A 19,950-nucleotide genomic window follows, 5' to 3' on the forward strand; every position below is an offset into this window, starting at 1 on the left:
CATCTTTTTTTTCTTTGCTTGCCCACTTCTTTTTTTCTAGGGCAAGCTTATCTGCCTCCAAAGCTATGTAGGCTAGCTGGGCTTCCAGCTCTCTTTCCCTGATGGATGGGTTCTCTCCTCCTGAAAGGACCCTCTTCCTACCACTAGCTTTGGGTCTGCCCCTAGTGACTGTATCCAGTGAGGACCGTTCCTCCTCTTCCTCACTTGGGGTCTGATGCCTTTCCTCCCCTGAGTGGTTAGAGTTAGCATCATCCTCTTTTGGTTCCTCCTCTGGAGCTTCCTCTGTCTCTACCTCTTGGGCCTCAGCCCATGCTGTCAGGGATTTAATCAGGATTTCCTTCCTGAGATTAGTGGTTGCAGGCAACCCCCTCTCAATACACAACCCCCTAAGCTGGACTACTGTCAGTGTGGGTAGGCTAGCCAGATCAAGCTCCATGGTTCCCTAGTTTTGTGTCAACAAAAACTTTTTGCAAAAATTGGAAACAAGAATTTAGAAAAATTACAAAAATTCAATAATTGAAATTATTCCAAATTAATTTAAAAAAAAATTTAAAATTAAAAATTAAAAACAATTTTTGCACTAGGACAATTTAAAGGATTTTTAATTTGTTTTATCTAAAACTGTAACGTGATATTGAACACAAGTACAGGATCCCGTCGCTGCTTCCAATTATGTTGGAAAATGGGTTATTGATAGGGCAGGTAGGTACCTACACCTAGCAACAAGCCACAAACCTCCACAAAAGTACAGTTAGGTCTCAGTAAATTAATCCCAGCTCTACCCTTGGTAGCTTAGCATCGAGCGTCAAGGCTTAACTTAGGAGACAAAGTGTAAAGCATTCAAATATCACAAAACAGTAATTAAATAAAACACAGGAAACAGTTTAAAAATCCAAAACCAATTTATAAAAATAGCTTATATTTTTATCTTTAAAATGACCCAAAAACGATTAAAATCGGTTCAGGGGAACCGGAGATATGAATTTTTAAAGTATTATTATTTTCTAGCGCATAGAAACAAAAAGCGCCAATCGGGTCATCTGGTTGCACCAGGACCGGGACAAAGTCAAACTTTCAGGCCGACCGCGATGGAGCCCTGCTCGGCTACAGGTCGCGGGAAGCCTCGGTTAAAAAGTTACCTTCTGACTTAGTCTTTATTTTGAAGTTTTTCTTCACCGGGACGAACCTGCCAGTTGGATCCGACCTCCTGGAGCCCTTGTCCGGATACGCGAAGTCGGTTTCCTCGGTGGTGATTTCTACCTTCGAACTTAGTCGTTTTTTCGAGATGAAAATCCTTCGACCGGGGTAAACCTGGATCTTGATCCGACGTCCGTGGAGCCCTTCTCGGATACGATGGCTGGAAGGTCCCGGTCAACTTTTTACGTTCGGACTTAGTCTTTTTTTCGGATGTTTTTCTTGACCGGGACGAACCACGAAGTCAGGCCGGGTCGCGGTTGAGGCAAGCCGGCTAGAATTTCCGCGTCGAGTCGGTCACTTTATGGAGCTTTTTTCTAAAATTTCTCCAATCTTTTCCAAACTTCTGGGGCTTCACCCAGATGTTCTTTTAAGGTTCTTTTGGGGTCCACAGCTCACCCCAAGGGTCCAGAAGTTCTGTGATGGTCCTTGGGAAGTGCGGACTTCAACTCCCAGAGTGCACCTGGCGCAAACTCCTTTTTGGCCACTGGGCAGTGGTCAGCTGGTCACTTTTTCAGGAGTTGGTGCAGGGGACTCTGGTTAGCAATTTTTCACCTGTAGCAAACAGGGAGTCCCTCCTTGAACCAGTGGAAGCCAGGCAAAGTCCTTCTTGTGGTGAAGCCCAAGTGTGCAGCTGGTGCAGTCTTTCTGAGTGCAGGGTCCAGGTGCAGGCCAGGGGTCCAGCAGGGCAGTCCTTCTTCTCCTTGTAGTTCTTTCTTCTTGAAATTTGGTGGGGATCTGAGGCGTGGGTGCAGGTCTGCCAGTTTTATCCTTGCTCCTGGGTGAAAAGCAGGGGGGCCCTGGTCCTCCAATCAGGGACAGGGTCGTCCCCCTGTGATGACCACTTCCTGGGAAGTGTGGCAAAAATCCATCCCAGAAGGCAACAGTCTCTAAAAATCCAAAATGGATGAATCTGATTTTTAGAGGAGAGATCTGGCTGAGCCCACCCACTGGTGTGGCTAAAAATCATAAACACACCCCTCTCCTGCCCTCTCCTAATCTAATCAAGGGGGCACCTAGCTGTCTGGGGTTGCAGGATGTGGGGGTGTTGCTGGGTGCTGCAAATGTCCTTCTCTGCCTTTGAAGACCAGTTTGGCAGCCCTCCCCCTTCCTGCTTCCCCATCTGCTGAGGGGAGATTCTCTCCCCCAAGCACATTCCTTTGTGTGAAGTCAGGCCACTTCACACCTCATTAAAGTAGCCTGGCAGAAGCTGCTGCAGGCTGGCCAATCAGAGCACAGCAGCAAAAACAATGCAGAGCTGAAATTGGCAACTTTTTAGGTAAAGTCTAAACTTTTTACCTGCACTAGTTATATTAAATCCAACAACTGGAAGTTGTGGGATTTATTATAACAATCAATTTGATACCAAATTCTTGGTATGTAACATTTAAGGAGACTTTAAAATTTTAAATAAAGTCTGCCCATTCTAGCCTATGAAGGCCATTTACTTCAATGAGGGAAAAACGAATTTGGCTGTTTTTACCTCACCAGGGCTTATAAATCTATTTTTATAAAGTCCCTGCTTATAGTTACATGGCACCCAGCCCTAGGGGCACATAGGGCACACCTTAGGGGTGACTTATATGTAAAAATAAGGTAGTTTAAGACTTTGGAAGTACCTTTAATTCCAAAGTCGAATTTGCATATAACTTTAATTTAAAAGCAGCCAGCAAGGCAGGCTTGCTTTTAAAATGACACTGGGCACCTCAGCAATGCACCTAGGTGTGCACCACCTATGCTGTGGTCCCTAAACCTACATGCCCTACCATATACTAGGGACTTATAGGTAGGTTTACTTAGCCAATTATAATTAGCCTAATTTGCATATCCATTTTACACAGAGCACAGGCCCTGGGACTGGTTAGCAGTACCCAGGGCACCATCAGAGTCAGGAAAACACCAGCATAAAGTGGAAAATGGGGGCAAAAGTTAGGGGGCCTCTGCAATCAGCCCCAGTTTCTCACACAATGCATCTCTTAATTTCATGTAAATGCAATATGGAAAATGTCACTTACCCAGTGTACATCTGTTCGTGGCATGGGATGCTGCAGATTCACATGCTGTGCATTATCCTGCCATCTAGTGTTGGGCTCGGAGTGTTACAAGTTGTTTTTCTTCGAAGAAGTCTTTTCGAGTCACAAGACCGAGGGACTCCTCCCCTTTCGGCTCCATTGCGCATGGGCATCGACTCCATCTTAGATTGTTTTTCCCGCAGAGGGTGAGGTAGGAGTTGTGTATATAGTAAAGGTGCCCATGCAATGGAGTAAGTATGTATGTACATAATGTGTCTAAAAGTGATATATATTTACAAATGTACAAGTTTATACATATAATATACAATTTTCATCAACTTATAATGGCTACAGGCTCCCGGGGAGGCGGGAGGGCGCATGTGAATCTGCAGCGTCCCATGCCACGAACAGATGTACACTGGGTAAGTGACATTTTCCGTTCGATGGCATGTGTAGCTGCAGATACATTTGCTGTGCATAGACTAGTAAGCAGTTATCTCCCCAAAAGCGGTGGTTTAGCCTGTAGAAGTTGAAGTTGTCTGAAATAATGTTCGTAATACTGCCTGTCCTACTGTGGCTTGTTGTGTTGTTAACACATCTACAGAGTAATGTTTTGTGAATGTATGAGGCGTAGACCATGTGGCTGCCTTACAGATTTCTGTCATAGGTATATTTCCTAGAAAGGCCATTGTGGCGCCTTTCTTTCTAGTGGAGTGTGCCCTTGGCGTAATAGGCAGGTCTCTCTTTGCTTTAACATAGCAAGTTTGAATACATTTTACTATCCACCTGGCAATGCCTTGTTTGGATATTGGATTTCCTGCATGAGGTTTTTGGAAGGCTACAAACAATTGTTTTGTCTTGTGAAATAGTTTTGTCCTATCAATGTAATACATTAGCGCTCTTTTGATGTCTGATGTATATAATGCTCTTTCGGCTACCGAGTCTGGTTGTTTAAAAAAGACTGGGAGTTCCACTGTTTGGTTTAGGTGGAACGGTGATATAACTTTTGGTAAAAATTTGGGATTTGTGCGTAGAACCACTTTATGTTTGTGTATTTGTTTAAAGGGTTCTTGTATAGTAAATGCTTGTATTTCACTTACTCTTCTAGATGATTTATATGAAGTTGGATTTGTTGAGCGTCCCATTGTGGAGCTATTAGGAAGGCTACTTTCCAGGTTAAGTATTGCATTTCACAAGAGTGTATGGGTTCAAATGGTGGACCCATGAGTCGTGTTAATACAATATTGAGGTTCCATGAGGGAACTGGTGGTGTTCTCGGGGGTATGATTCTCTTTCGACCCTCCATAAATGCTTTGATGACAGGGATTCTAAAGAGTGATGTTGAATGTGTAATCTGCAGATAGGCAGATATTGCTGTGAGATGTATTTTAATGGAGGAAAAAGCTAGCTTCGATTTTTGTAAGTGTAATAAGTAGCTTACAATGTTTTTTGCGGACGCATGTAGTGGTTGAATTTGATTATTATGGCAGTAATAAACAAATCTTTTCCATTTATTTGCGTAACAATGTCTTGTAGTAGGTTTCCTAGCTTGTTTAATGACCTCCATACATTCTTGCGTAAGGTCTAAGTGTCCAAATTCTAAGACTTCAGGAGCCAGATTGCTAGATTGAGCAATGCTGGATTCGGGTGTCTGATCTGTTGTTTGTGTTGAGTTAACAGATCTGGTCTGTTTGGTAGTTTGATATGAGGTACTACTGACAGATCTAGTAGTGTTGTGTACCATGGTTGGCGAGCCCAAGTTGGTGCTACTAGTATTAGTTTGAGTTTGTTTTGACTCAATTTGTTTACTAGATATGGAAGGAGTGGGAGAGGGGGTAAAGCGTAAGCAAATATCTCTGACCAACTCATCCATAACGAATTGCCCTTGGAGTGAGGGTGTGGATACCTGGACGCAAAGTTTTGGCATTTTGCGTTTTCTTTTGTTGCAAATAGGTCTATTTGTGGTGTTCCCCAGCTTTGAAAGTAAGTTTGTAGTATCTGGGGATGAATTTTCCATTCGTGTGTTTGTTGATGATCTCGACTGAGATTGTCGGCTAACTGGTTTTGAATTCCTGGGATGTACTGTGCTATTAGGCAAATGTGATTGTGGATCGCCCAATGCCAAATCTTTTGTGCTAAGAGACACAGCTGTGATGAGTGTGTCCCTCCCTGTTTGCTTAGGTAATACATTGTCGTCATGTTGTCTGTTTTGACAAGAATGTGATTGTGGGTATTAACGGTTGAAATGCTTTCAATGCTAGAAACACTGCTAGCAGTTCTAGATGATTTATATGAAGTTGGATTTGTTGAGCGTCCCATTGTCCTTGTATGCTGTGCTGGTTGAGGTGTGCTCCCCACCCTACCATTGAAGCATCTGTTGTGATCACGGATTGAGGTACAGGGTCTTGGAATGGCCGCCCTTGGTTTAAATTTATAGGATTCCACCATTGAAGCGAGGAGTGTGTTTGGCGGTCTATCAACACTAGATCTTGAAGTAGACCCTGTGCTTGTGTCCATTGTTTTGCTAGGCACTGTTGTAAGGGCCGCATGTGTAGTCTTGCGTTTGGGACAATGGCTATGCATGAAGACATCATGCCTAGAAGTTTCATCACAAACCTCACTTGATAGTGTTGGTTTGGATGCATGTTTTGTATTACATTTTGGAATGCTTGTACCCTTTGTGGACTTGGAGTGGCAATCCCTTTCTGTGTGTTGATTGTTGCTCCTAAGTATTGTTGTATTTGACGTTGTTGTAGATGTGATTTTTGGTAATTTATAGAGAACCCTAGCTTGTGAAGGGTTTCTATGACGTATGTTGTGTGTAGAAGTCACTGTTGTTGAGTGCTGGTTTTTATTAGCCAATCGTCTAAGTAAGGGAATACGTGCATGTGCTGCCTCCTGATATGAGCAGCTACTACTGCAAGGCATTTTGTGAATACTCTTGGTGCTGTTGTTATCCCGAACGGTAACACTTTGAATTGGTAATGCATGCCTTGGATTACAAACCTTAAGTATTTCCTGTGGGAAGGATGTATGGGTATGTGGAAGTAAGCATCCTTGAGATCTAATGATGACATGTAGTCCTGTTGTTTGAGCAAGGGAATCATGTCTTGAAGTGTCACCATGTGAAAGTGATCTGATTTGATGTAAAGATTTATTGTTCTGAGGTCTAATATGGGTCTCAGTGTTTTGTCCTTTTTTGGAATTAGGAAATACAGGGAGTAAACACCTGTTCCTTTTTGATGGTTGGTTACTAGTTCTATTGCTTCTTTTTGTAACAATGCTTGGACCTCTATTTGTAACAGATCTAAGTGATGTTTGGACTTGTTGTGTGCTCTTGGAGGCACATTTGGTGGTAATTGTCGGAATTCTATGCAATAACCATGTTAGATAATGGCTAGGACCCACGAGTCCGTAGTTATATCTTGCCAATTTTGGTAATAATCTGTGAGTCTCCCCCCCCAGAGGTGTTGTGTGTTGGGGGTTTGTGATGTTGGAGTGACTGTTTAGTTTGTGGGGTTTTTGAGCTTTGGAATTTCCCTCTTGGTTTAGAGAACTGTCCACCCCTATATTGTCCCCGAAAACCTCCTCTTTGGTATTGGCTCTGGTATGTGGGTCTGGCCTGTGAGGTGGAAGGTTCTGTGGTTTAGGCCCGAAACCCCCCTCTAAAGTGTGGCTTCCTAAAAGTGCCTCTGCTCTGTGGGGAGTAGAGTGCGCCCATGGCTTTGGCCGTGTCAGTGTCTTTCTTTAGTTTGTCTATAGCTGTATCCACCTCCGGCCCAAACAATGGTTGTCCGTTAAAAGGCATATTCAGCACAGCCTGCTGGATCTCTGGCTTAAATCCGGAGGTGCGTAGCCATGCGTGTCTCCGAATGGTGACCGCCGTGTTTACTGTTCTGGCGGCTGTGTCTGCTGAGTCTATAGCTGATCTTATTTGGTTGTTGGAGATACTTTGGCCCTCCTCTACAACCTGTTGGGCACGCTTCTGAAACTCTTTGGGAAGGTGTTCAATGAAATGTTGCATTTCGTCCCAATGTGCCCTGTCGTATCTTGCAAGTAGAGCTTGCGAATTGGCAATTCGCCATTGATTGGCTGCCTGTGCTGCCACCCTTTTGCCTGCTGCATCGAATTTCCGACTTTCTTTGTCGGTGGTGGTACGTCCCCAGAAGTTTGTGAATTTGCCCTTTTCCGGGCTGCTCCTACAACTACTGAATCAGGAGTTAGTTGTTGCGTAATGTAAACAGGGTCCGTAGAGGGAGGTTTATATTTCTTCTCCACCCTAGGTGTGATGGCTCTGCTCTTCACGGGGTCTTGAAACACCTGTTTGGCGTGTTTTAACATGCCTGGTAACATTGGCAAACTTTGGTATTGGCTATGTGTTGATGACAGGGTATTGAATAGAAAATTATCTTCTATAGGTTCCGAATGTAATGCTACGTTATGGAAGGTAGCTGCCCTGAAAACCACCTGCATATAAGCAGTACTGTCCTCTGGTGGTGATGGCCTTGCTAGGTAACAGTCCGGACTATTATCAGAGACTGGTGCATGTGCGTTGGTGGCTGCATCATTGGGGGTGTTTCTATTGGGGACAGATGTGGTGAGGGTGGTGGTGATGGCTGTGGAGTAAACTGTGGTGGTGTTTTATCTTTAGCCACCTTTGCTTTGGGCTGCATTTCAGTTTCATAGAATGCGAGCTTCCGCTTCATTTTAATTGGGGGAAGAGTTCTTATTTTCCCCGTGTCTTTTTGTATATGGAGCCTCCTCTCTGTATGATCTGGCTCTCCCATCTCTAGTTCTTGTCCAAACTTGTGGACTTGTAGTTGTGAGGAAAGGCCCTGTTCTTCCATATAGGAGCTTTGTTTCGGCTCCGAGGCTGGGTGTTTTGGCACCGAAACCTTCTCAGCAGTCTTTTTAGGCTTCGAAGAAACCTTTTTTGTTTTCGGGGTGCCAATCTCTCGGTGCCGAGTTTGGTCGGAGCCGGTATCTCGGTGCCGAGTATATTCAGAGCCGGTATCTCATCCGGAGTCGGATGTCTTCAGCTGCTGTGTGCCCTTTTCGGTGCCGATGCTTGGTCACCATGCTTTCGGGTAAAGCCATGGCCTGCCGGCGGTGGCGTCCCCTGGGCCTTCATGATTTTTGAGTGAGTTTTGGCCGGGGCTGGTTTACTCACGGTTTGTTGCCTCGTCGGCTGCCCACTCTCGGGCTCGACCGAGTCCGAATCTGGGATGGAGAATGTCTCCTCCTCTTCGACGTCGGGGTGTCCGGCCGGTGTCGACGCCATTTGAAGCCTTCGAGCTCTCCGGTCGCGCAGCGTCTTCTTGGACCGAAATGCCCGACATGCCTCGCACGTATCCTCTTTGTGTTCGGGGGACAAACACAGATTACAGACCAAATGTTGGTCTGTTTAAGGATACTTAGCGTGGCATTTGGGGCAGAAGCGGAATGGGGTCCGTTCCATGAGCCTTGAAGATGCACGCGGTCGGGCCAACCAGGCCCCGTCGAGGAGTGGAAGCCCCGAAGGGCTGCCGGAGCTCTTCTTTTCTTCGGTGTCGATGTGCTATGTCTAACCTGATACCGATCGCAAACAATACCGTCAAATTTTCCGTTTGTTAACTAACTTTTCCGAACCGAAATACGGAGCGAAGAGGAACACGTCCGAACCCGATGGCGGAAAAAAAACAATCTAAGATGGAGTCGACGCCCATGCGCAATGGAGCCGAAAGGGGAGGAGTCCCTCGGTCTTGTGACTCGAAAAGACTTCTTCGAAGAAAAACAACTTGTAACACTCCGAGCCCAACACTAGATGGCAGGATAATGCACAGCATGTGTATCTGCAGCTACACATGCCATCGAACATGTAAATATATGACTATCATAAACATTGTTGTGGGACACTTTCAACTTTTCTTTTCTAGGAATACACTTTGTCTCATTAAATTGAAAGCAAATTTAGGAATTGGGTTCTCCTGCACTGCTATTGAGTACTTGTTTAATTCCATATGGATGATATGAACCTTTTTCTGGAACTGAGTATTTTATATGCATTTTGAATAAAACAGAATAGTTTCCTAACTAAATAGTCCAAGGAAGTGAATTTATTTTGAAAAAGCTGGGATTACTCAATTGGTGGAGGTTGAAACTGTGCATCACATGACACTTTGCAGTTTTATTTTGTGTTGTATTAAGGATTTACACTTCCCACAAATTGTAGCAGGACCCATTCATTTAGCCGGTCACATGTTCTACCTGTTTTATGTGTACTGGTAAAAATACATCAGAATATAATCCTAGGTCCTCTGTGGTGAAATGATCACTCCATGGCAAAGCTATTACACAAAGTATTAAAACCTAATACCTTGTGCATTAACTTTGAGCTACTTTAAGGTGTGTTTTTGCTACCTACTAAGTCCTTACACAGAATTAGAGCAGGGTCTAGTTAGATTAGGATTTAATGTTCTGGGACAGAACCAAACACATAAAAGGTGATGGGGGAATACTTGAGATAAGTCTAACCACTGGCAATCGCTCAGAGTAGCATTCCAACCCATCATTCTTTTGTCCACCATGCCACCTCTGTTTGGACCAACCCATATGCAAATCAATCTTGACCCTGCTCCAATACAAATAGTTCAGCCCAAACTGCCAAGCACTCTCAGACCCGGAACACAAGGAACCCTAGACTGGTTTCAGCCTGAATACGTTTCGTCAGTCAGGTGTAGCTTGGTTCTACTGACACTGATTGTAATATAACCAATGGCAATCATTCGAGTAGCATTCCAAACCCTTGTTCTTTTACCCATGTTGCCACCTCAGGTTATACCCAGCCATACACAAATTAGTCTTGACACTACTCCAGAAGGACCAGTCAAGCCCGAGCTGCCAAGGCAGGTCCTTCTGAAACTCAAACACAAGAAATCCAACACAGGTTTTGTGGGGTTCATCAGTCTGGTGTAGCTTGGTTCCAGTGGCACTGAGAGCACGGAACCCACATCAGGGCATACCCTTGCCAAATACATTGAAAAAGGTGATGGAAAGAATGCTCCCCAAGCAATTGCGGGTGGCAGACTTATTGGAAGCATAAGATGCACTGCATGTCTGACTTGAAACCTTGTGCCATACCCAAACACCAGAGAGAGGCCTGGGGGGGGATCTCTTAAAGACGTCTGTGTGTGTCAGTCCTCACAAGGCAAACCCTATACTTTTGGAAGGGAAACAGTTCCCTTGCACACAGGAAAAGAGAATTCTGAGAAAATACCTGTCAACTGACTTGGAAAAAGGTGGAAGTGAGCTCTAGACCTCCGTATGAAAGCATAGAAAGAAAGGAACTGACGTCAGGTGACATTGTGTTAATCACGGAAGAAGAATTGTCACTTATCTTGGATACCAGCAAATGAGTTGGAGCAAATTCAGGTTAGAAAAAAAAGTGGAACAAGAAAAAATGCTGCCCTTGATGAATGCCGAGCTAGCCTCTGAGATCATTAAGGTGGCACCTCTATGAGTCACACCTTTCCAGAGATATCAGGGGACTGAGTCAGAACAGTGCCTAATGAGCATCATAAAATCATGTGATGAACCTGGTGGAATAGAGAAAAAAATATTTCCTGAAAGACCCACCCAGTTTAGCAAATGAGCCCAGTACCAGATTTAAAAGGCACACATTCTTCTCTGTTATATTTATAAGCATAAGGCAAAGTAGACAGATAAAGTGCTTCTATGACTGTACTGTGCTGGCACTGCCAATTCTTGGCGCCCAGTGACAACTAGGAGGTGATGGTATGACACAGGGGATACATGAACTTGGCTTTCCTTTAGTTCTTGAAATACAAACCACAAAAAACACCTAGCAGTACGACTTCGATATAAAGGTTTATTGTTTTAGTGGGCGGTTGGTTGATCTGAGACCGTGCCTTATCAACAAACGTTATCAAATTTTTAACTGAAATCTTTGGTAGAATTCTACTGAAAAATGTTTGCTGTTTGGTACTTTTAACTCTGAAGTGTTTTGGTGTTTTGATCTGAACACAAGAATAACAGTTGGTGTACTTTGACATGTTTGACCGAATCGGAGGAAGGCACATTTTTGCATACTTATCATCAGCACGAACAGTCAGCACATATTTGTGCAGTGCTGTGGGACAGAGCAGGAGGTGCACGGTGCAGAAAAGCCAGGGTTCAGTGTGAGCACGCAGCTCTTTACGTAAAAGTGGACGTATGTTCAATGTTTATTTATTTGCATAACATTGAAAACTGATATCTTGTTTTTGAAGGGCACTCTTTGTGCTGTAGTGTGAAGGACAGGAGGTGAGCTATACTTTTTGAGGCTGGTTTGTTGCAATGGTCCGTGGCTTACTTGGTGTTGCATTGTCCAGTTGCATAGGGAGCGCAGAGTTTTTATGCTGCTTTATGTTCGTCTTATGTACATCAAGGTGTTTTACCTAAGTTTGCCCACACCAGTGGGGCTCGCTGTTTGGGAATGAAATGTGTGCTTTAGTGAGCATCCCATAGCAGAATACGTTCTAATGGCGAAGGTTAAAATGCAGGGGCTGACAACGGAAGACCTCCTTGCTTATGGTGAGGCATGCAAGTAACCTTGAGTTGCCCAGCCACCATTCCAAACATGCAGCTCTATCACTCCAAGGTTTTAGCTTATTTCACTCTTAACCAGTCGACGCTGCACTTATTTCCTAGCAGACAGGGCTTTTGTAGCACAGGTAACTAGAATCCATCGTTCAAGCTCCTGAAGAAACACAAATCAGCAACCTATGCTCTCTGTAGTTAGTGATCTATTTAAACTGGGAACCCAATGTACAGGCCTTTACTATAGTGAAAATCAGAATTAAAGGAAGGTGACATTACAATGGCTCTTAATTCTAAGGAGAGACCAGGGTTTTTACTAGATAGTTCCCAAGCATACCACCTGGACATGTGCAGCATGCTAATAGCTTCCCAATGCTGTGCTGGTGGCTCCACAATGCCTCTGTAAATCCAGCCTGTCTGGTCCAGGCTGCCGAAGAGATGATGTGCATTCCTTTCATACCATTCAACTCTGGAAGTGTCAGGATTGCAGTAACTGCAAAATCTAGATCCAAGTGGAGCAATGTTAATATCCACACTACCCTAAACCCACTGACAACTGTGCAAAGTCCATCAATGCCAGCCAGAAGACGACCCAGGGAAAGGGAACAGCAAAGAGCTGGAACAACCTCCCCCTGCACCTCAGACAAAGCACATCGCTCACCATCTTCAGGAAGAAACTCAGAACGTGGCTCTTCAGATGAGGCCCCTTCACTCCCCCCCAGCGCCTTGAGACCCTCAAGGTTGAGTAGCCGCGCTTTACAAATGCTGATATTACCAGTATTTGTACCAGTATAAGGAACCCCAATCAGGGCGAAACCAGTCTTGGATTGCTTGAGTTTCAGAAAGGGAAGGATCTGGTCTTGAAAGCTCAGGCTGGATTGTTTCTATTAGAGCAGGGCCTACTCTGATTTGCAAATGGCTAAGTCTAAACTGAGGCACCATGAAGGGTAAAAGAACGATGGATGGGAATGCTACCAAGCTTTTGCCAGTGGTTAGACTTATTGCAAACATTCCTGCCATCACCTTTTGTGGGTCGGATGTACTGCAATAAGTGGCAAGGGATGCCCAGACGTGGGTCCCATGCTCACTATGCCACTGGAACCAAGCTAAACCTGACTGATAATCCACAATCAGGGCAACACCGGTCTTGAGTTGCTTGTGTTCCGGTTTGGGGAAGACCTGTCCTGGCATTTCAGGCTAGAAAGTTTCTAATGAAGCAAAGTCAAGACTGATTTGCATACGTCAGGGTCCAAATTGAAGTGGCACAGTGGGCAAAATAGCAATGGTTTGGAATGCTACCTGAAAGCTTCACATTACCTTTTTGTGCCTAGGCTAAAACCAACCACTGAAGGTTTTTGACTTTATTTGATGGCAAATATAATGTGTCTCATTTCTATTAGTATTTTAATGATGCTTGCTATTATTCTAATTCATCAAATGATGTTTCAAATAGGGTCTACAATTAATAATCAACATGTATTATATAACTAATTGTGTGTGCACCTGTTGCCACAGTTTCACTGTGTCTGAGGTTCCTCGCATATTAACCTGCAGCTCTTCGACAGGTTTGAAATATCTTGCTCAGATTTACATGTTTCTATTTAGTTGGAGGTATGACAAGATTCACCAGTGAGGGCATCTCCACCTTCTTAGTGCAGAAATGTGTATCCCCAGGCAAACTATATGCAGTTTGTTTCAGTGATTTGTAAGTGTTTAAAAATTAGCAGTCATGAACAACTAACAATATTGCTTGCCATGCTTTGTCTTTCATTAAATGCTGCAAGACTGGAGGAATGCTGAGGTTAAATGCACTCAAAACTCAGGACGAACTTACTGGTAACAAAAAAAATACCCGGAAGGTCACGTATTTCTATGATAGAATTGTGAGATGTCAAAGAATCCTCATGTGGCAGAATGTGGAAGAGCTTACATTGTTAACTAAAAAGTAACCAGGTTCCAGCAAGTTTGGTTGTCTCTAAACAGGCACCAGGGTCAAATGCTTCAACAGAGTTAACATTGGATGCAATAGTTGCATCTGAACTGAGCAAAGAATAAATCGTTCAAACAAATGCTAGCTAGACCTCTTTTGGAAACTCCAAAGTGCAGCAGTGAACATTTGGTGGATTTTTTCTGTCAATAAAACATTCCACGTTTGCTCTAAATACATTATTGCCTATTAATTCTGTTACATTTAAAGTGCTACATACCACCCTATAACAGCTCTAGGGCACCTAAGGGTGCAAATTTAAAGCAGAGGAACGATCAAACAGTTAAAGATCACAGGATATAGCCCACAGTCAAGCAGAAGGGTATAATCAGTCTGTGGGATTTTGCATCCATTTGTACAAAAGAACAATCAATCAAAAAAGCCTTGGAGTGGACAAACCACTGAATGGTAGTACCGGATAAGGCACAAAGTAATACAGTACCAGTCTAAGGTATCCGACCAACTGGATGAGGTTAATATGCATATTCTCAGGGAGGAGGGGAACGTAACTGTAGGTTCAAATAGAAAGGTGACTTTTCTGGCTACTGAATCTGAGGAAGTCATTGTCAAGTCTTTGAGTTGCAGGAAGTTCAAAAGCGATGCACTCTGGACATACAAAGATCGTCAGTTGAATTTCAAATATCTGCATGGCCATAAAATGAGTACATTCAGGCTTGCTGATTGAAGTCTTCAGGAAGGCTGGTAGTAACCTAACATGTTTAGCAAGACATCCCAATAAATAGCCATGTAGGGCACTGTGGACGCGATTCAGTGCTTTGAAAAAATACCTTTTTTGACTGAGAGCCAATAAAGCAGTGTCAGGGATGCTCAATATGAAACATGGCTTCTTAGAACAAGCAAAAGACAAATATTTTGGAAGTTTGATAGTAACGTGTTTGGGAGACCTGTTTAGCTTCCATAACAATAATGGAGATAAGGCTTTACCAGTGTCAGGATTAGTGGTAGTATTCTGAGTGAGGTCAGTTTCCATTTACCGTCTGTAGATGGTGGTGAGCCAATTTAGAGAGACTGCCTACTAGAGAACTAAAATTAATTTGTCATAAAAAAGAACTCTTATGTTACAAAGATTTTCCACAGGGAAATATCCAGAGATTCTGGCCATGTACAGGTGGCAGAATTAATTTACACGAACAATGGACAACATTTCAGCTATGTTGGCAATCAGGAAAAGGCATGTTTATGCAATGTGAAATATTCACTGGATTCTGAGATCGGTTTTATATTTTGCGGTAGATCTGAGTCTCATCCATGTATTGGTGGTAACCTTTATTCGAAGTGTCAAAGATGTGGGCGAATGGTGCGATATAACAGTTGATGCATTTGGTGATAGAGCAGAGACCTGCTGCCCTCACGTGATGTTGATGGTTTTGGAGAAGAGGGACACATACTTCCTTAGCCTGTTCAGTATCACAGGAAGTAAGGAAATCATTTCAACACTGTTTTGTCATTGTATGCAGAAGTTGCCAGTCCTTTGAGAACACTATTGTCCAGAGTGCTTAATACACATGAGAAGTCTAGGAAACATATGACACGAGGATTACCTTGGCACAAGAGAGCAGTCATATCACCAACGTATTGCAAATTCAATGATTTAGGAAGCACATAACAAATAAGCCATTTACTCTGCTGCTTTTAAAGTGTGGGTGACTTTCATGCCTTCTTTAATTGTGTTATGTAAATATTTAAAAGAGTGTATGCAATGCACAAGCATTCTATATCATGTACGTCCTCAATTAGTTTAAATATGCACGCTTTACATCAACTGGCGTTCTATTTTCCAGAGCCAAGGTAATGTTAAAGTACAAAGAACAAACAGAAGTAAGTAAATAAGGTGCAAATGCCTTACCACCCATACTGTGTGATACCCATATAACTGGCCTTTCGCCAACACCTGCTGCTTTTAATTTGTTGAGAAGCTCGTTACTTCTGTAAGGGATGGATTTTCTGTAAAAGAGAAGGAAGGCGTTACTTAAGACAGAACAATAATGACACATTCAGCATAAGTAAAAAAGAATCAACCTTTATGAGGGCGACACCTATGAACACATAGGGTCTGATTACAACTTTGGCAGAGGGGGTTAATCCGTCCCAAATGAGACGGCTATCCTGCCCGCAATATTACGAGTCCATTATATTCTATGGAACTCGTAATACGGTGAGCGGGATATCCGTCACATTTGGGACGGATTAACCCCCTCGGCCAAAGTTGTAATTAGGCCTTTAGAGCAGAGGAGGACTTTTGCTGCACAAAATTTAAATGTCAAAAGCTATGCCCAGTGGGCACACAACAGCTCCTAAATGCTGCAAACAAACCGAAGCTTGGTTATAGTAGAATGCTGCCCTCTGATGAAGCTGAGTTGTGCCAAGCTGCACAAGTGTTAGCCTGAGGATATTAAATTCAAGCAGTGGAACTTGACCACAAAACAATTGCGTGTATAAGTATTTAGCAGAAATTGTATCACTCGAGAACCTCTTCAGGTATTAGCCTAACAAATGAGAACATACATTCCTTCAAATGCTTATAACCAGGAGTTTGATAAAAAAAAAGCAAGTTAGACAGCACTATCTGACTGGTGTACAATACCAGAGTAGTGCTGCAACTTGTCCATTAAATTAATTCAGGCTTCAAAATGGTGTCTGTGAAGAAGCAAGTGATTTTAGGAGACCAAACTCCAGGTATAATACCCATTTCATACCATAGCCTTGTAATTCAGATTTCTCTAAAAGCACTTTGCAAACATCATACGATCTCATTGAGCTTGCAATGTGGCACCGATTCTGAGGACCAATGTGTCTATATAGAAGCCTTAATACAGTAGCTATTATTAAAGTCAAGAGTATGGGTCCTGTATGCATAAGGTCATATGCTGCTTGGTATTGGGGACTTAGGCCCTCATTTTGACATTGGCGGTAAAAAATGCCTACCGCTGCGGCAACGGCCGCCAAAAGACCGTTGCCGCAGCTACCATCCGTCCGCCATAATATGACCACATCTGGATCTCCACCACAAGAAGGGTGGAAATCGAGCTGTGGCCATACTGGCGGATGGCCGTAAGGTGGCTAACATCAGCAGCGCCACGCCAGTAGACTCCCGGCAGCCATATTATGACAAATAATACAGCCAGGTGGTGTTCTGCTGGCGGGTCCTGCTGGCCGTAGCAGCGCCCTGTCCCCTGCCGGAAGACCCCCTGGATCCAGGTAAGTCAGGTCTCCGAAGGGGTTGGGGGTGTTGTGTGTGTTTGTGTGTGGGTGTGTGTGTGCATGTATGTGTGAGTGTGTGCGTGAATGCGAGTGTGTGTGCACAGTGTTGTTTGCGTGGGTGTATGAATGTGTGTGAGTGCATGTATGAATGTGCACAAGTGCGTGTATGTATGGTAATGTGTTGGCGTGTCTGTTATGATGTGTGTGCATGGATGTGGGGGGTAGGGGTGTCTGGGGAGGAGGGGGCCTCCTATCAGTGACAGGGAACGAATTCCCTGTCAATGATAGGGCCTACCGCCATGGTTTTCGTGGCATTCCGAACACCACGAAAACCATGGTGGTAGGCAGGGACATAATGCCGCCGGCGGCACAATTGAGGCCCCTGGGCTGGAGATTTTCATCTCCAGCCCGGCGGCTGCTACTGCCATGGCGGTCGGAGAGGAAGCCAACCCGCCAATGTCATAATGTCGCAGTAAGTACCATCAGCCTGTTGGAGATACTACCGCCACATTAGCACCAATCGCCTGGATCATAATGACCCCCTTAGTGCTTAAAGATGGTTGCTCTACTGTATTCTGGCTCTATGACCAGAGTTAGCGTTAAAAGACAATATTCATAGTTGATTTCTATTGGAAGGGGAATGAGGCAGGGCTAGCCCGCTAATTTTTGTATTTATTTTTAACCATCCTTAATGAGTTTTATAGCATCCCTAATACATTTTGCAGATCAGTCGCGCTGACCTTTTACACCTGTGCAGGGGAGTTCCTCCTGAGGCACCTGCAAGTCCCCAGTAAACTTTCCCAATCAACTGCAGCGCCGCCGCCTCAACCCTGCCCCATGTAATTGTCACCAATGTCCCAATCCGGGCAGTGTGTCAGCTTTCCAGTGCATGGCACTCAGCACACAGGCCATCAGCATTGCCAGATCTATGAAGCGGTTCCTAGTGCCTCCTGCTTTCGTACATCTAAAAAGCGCCAAGATGTCGCTCGCCATGTTGTTGAGGTCATTACAGCCTGTTATGCCTCATGCCACAGGTCTTTGGCTATGGGAGGGTTTCAGAGCATATGTGCCTTATTGGCGTAAGGCTCACTACACTGCAGACAAGTTGAGGCAGATCTGAATATTCTGTGGAGTCTCGCCGCAGAGAGATAATCCCTGTGTAGAATATTGTGTTATATTATTAAAATGTAACGTTGTGGGAAATTTTCCGTGGGTGGAGGAGCGCCTTCTGTGTCAATTCCCGACCTATGTCCCTCCCGTAATTCCTGTGGGTTGCCAATAAGAGGTCCTATAAAGTGTACAAGAGGGCACGTTTTATCCACGTTATCAAGCAGCGGCCCCCACCTACAGTGAGCAAGGTGAGTCCAAACGGGTGCTGATCAGAATCCGTATCGAGGATTTGCCACAGCCAGCCCAGTTCAGCCACCACGCGGGCGTGAGCTAGGAAAAGCCCCGCTGGGAAGTATTTGTCACCTCTCCGTTGCTCAAAGGGGCTTAGCACACTGTCAAGAAACAAATCACCGAGTCCCCCACGCTGGCTGCCTCCCATGTCATCAACACTTCTCTCCTGATAAAGCCTCTAAACTGTTGGATGGATACAAGTCAACTCCCAGGCATGTATAGGGGCATGGTCGGCATAAGGCTTGGATTCGTATGCAGGCTGCCATGGGCCATGTGCAGTAAGCTGTTGGCCCCCTGAGGGGTCACCCGTGCGTAAAGAAGGTCTCCTGAACACCCCTTTGTGCCCAGGCCTCGCAAGGCAAACCGAGTTCTCCCACATATCGTACTGCAATCCACCAAGAGGGCCACTACAACTGTGCCACTTAATAATAATGCTTGAAGTTTGGGTCCCCAAGGCCACCTTTCTCCACTGGCAGCAGCATCTTATACAATGCTATTTAGCATCTACACTTATCCCAAAGGAAACAACCGAACATGGTATGCAGAAATCAAAAGGTAACCAAGGGTATGCTATCCAGGAGATTATGGAAGCAGTACAACAGGCAGGGAAGTATCACCCTGCCTTGCACCAAGAGCGCAAGAGTACTCAAGAATGTCAATTGGGGCAGAGGGAGGCACTGGCTCTTGTAAGATTGCCACTTCTAAGGTCCCAAGAGGTAGGGTATATACTGATGCCCAAGTATCAGCAGGTGTGTGGCTCCCACTGCAAATTGTTGCGGTCAGCACTCTGGGTGTAAAGGGGAACAGGGAAGTCTTTGACCAGTTCACCCCCAGCCCCAAGGCAACCCAAAATTCCCAACAGTACGTCTGTTATCGCAGTAATGCCCTCTCCCATGTCCAGGACATATTTTAGAACATTGTCTGCATAAAAGGAGATGACTTTTTACACCCCCTCCACTCGTATGCCCCATGCTTTTCCCTGTTGTCTAAGCCTCTGTGTGAGCAGCACCACTAAAAAAGCAGACAGAAGTAAGGGGGAAGAAACCCCTGTTGCGTACCCCTGCTCACCGGGAATGGTGCCGAGACACCCTGCTCTATTTTCAACCTTATTGTGGTCCTTACAAGTCTCTGCAATCTGCCATCTATGCCCATAGACGGTTGAGAACATATATCCCCAATCAACAGTGTTGAATGCCTTCTCTAGGTCCAGCACTACACATGCCACATAAGGCGCCCGGCAGGAGCCGCCTCTAGTACTGGGTTGAGTCGATGTATGTTAAGTGCAGTGCATCTCCACATATAAAATTGTTTTGGTCCAGATGGATCAGGCAGAGGAGATGCTTGAGCAACCTCACTGCAATGATCTTGCTTATTCTGAAGTCCATTCACAGCATGGACAGCGATCGGTTTGATGCTAACCCCATTAGGTCCCTTTCTGGCTTTGTGAGTAAGACCATAGTGCCTTGTGAAGCACTGGCGGGAGCAGCCCCCTTGTCAAAGTGGCTGTGTATAACTCCAGCAAATTGGGAGTTAATAAGCCTTCGCATGCCGTCATAA

General features: G+C 44.6%; 1 protein-coding gene across 5 annotated transcripts in view; it reads right to left on the reverse strand.

The window, feature by feature from the left end:
* SERAC1 (serine active site containing 1) overlaps positions 1 to 19,950 on the reverse strand; it is a 311,524-nt gene that overhangs the window by 37,777 nt on the left and 253,797 nt on the right. For all 5 annotated transcript variants that reach the window (XM_069234574.1, XM_069234575.1, XM_069234577.1 and 2 more), the window contains one exon: positions 15,638 to 15,735. In XM_069234574.1, the coding sequence (XP_069090675.1) occupies positions 15,638 to 15,735 (98 nt within the window). The remainder of the gene's footprint in view (positions 1 to 15,637; positions 15,736 to 19,950) is intronic.

The sequence above is a fragment of the Pleurodeles waltl genome, chromosome 5 (genome assembly GCF_031143425.1).
Source record: "Pleurodeles waltl isolate 20211129_DDA chromosome 5, aPleWal1.hap1.20221129, whole genome shotgun sequence".
In the NCBI taxonomy this organism is placed as follows: Eukaryota; Metazoa; Chordata; class Amphibia; order Caudata; family Salamandridae; genus Pleurodeles; species Pleurodeles waltl.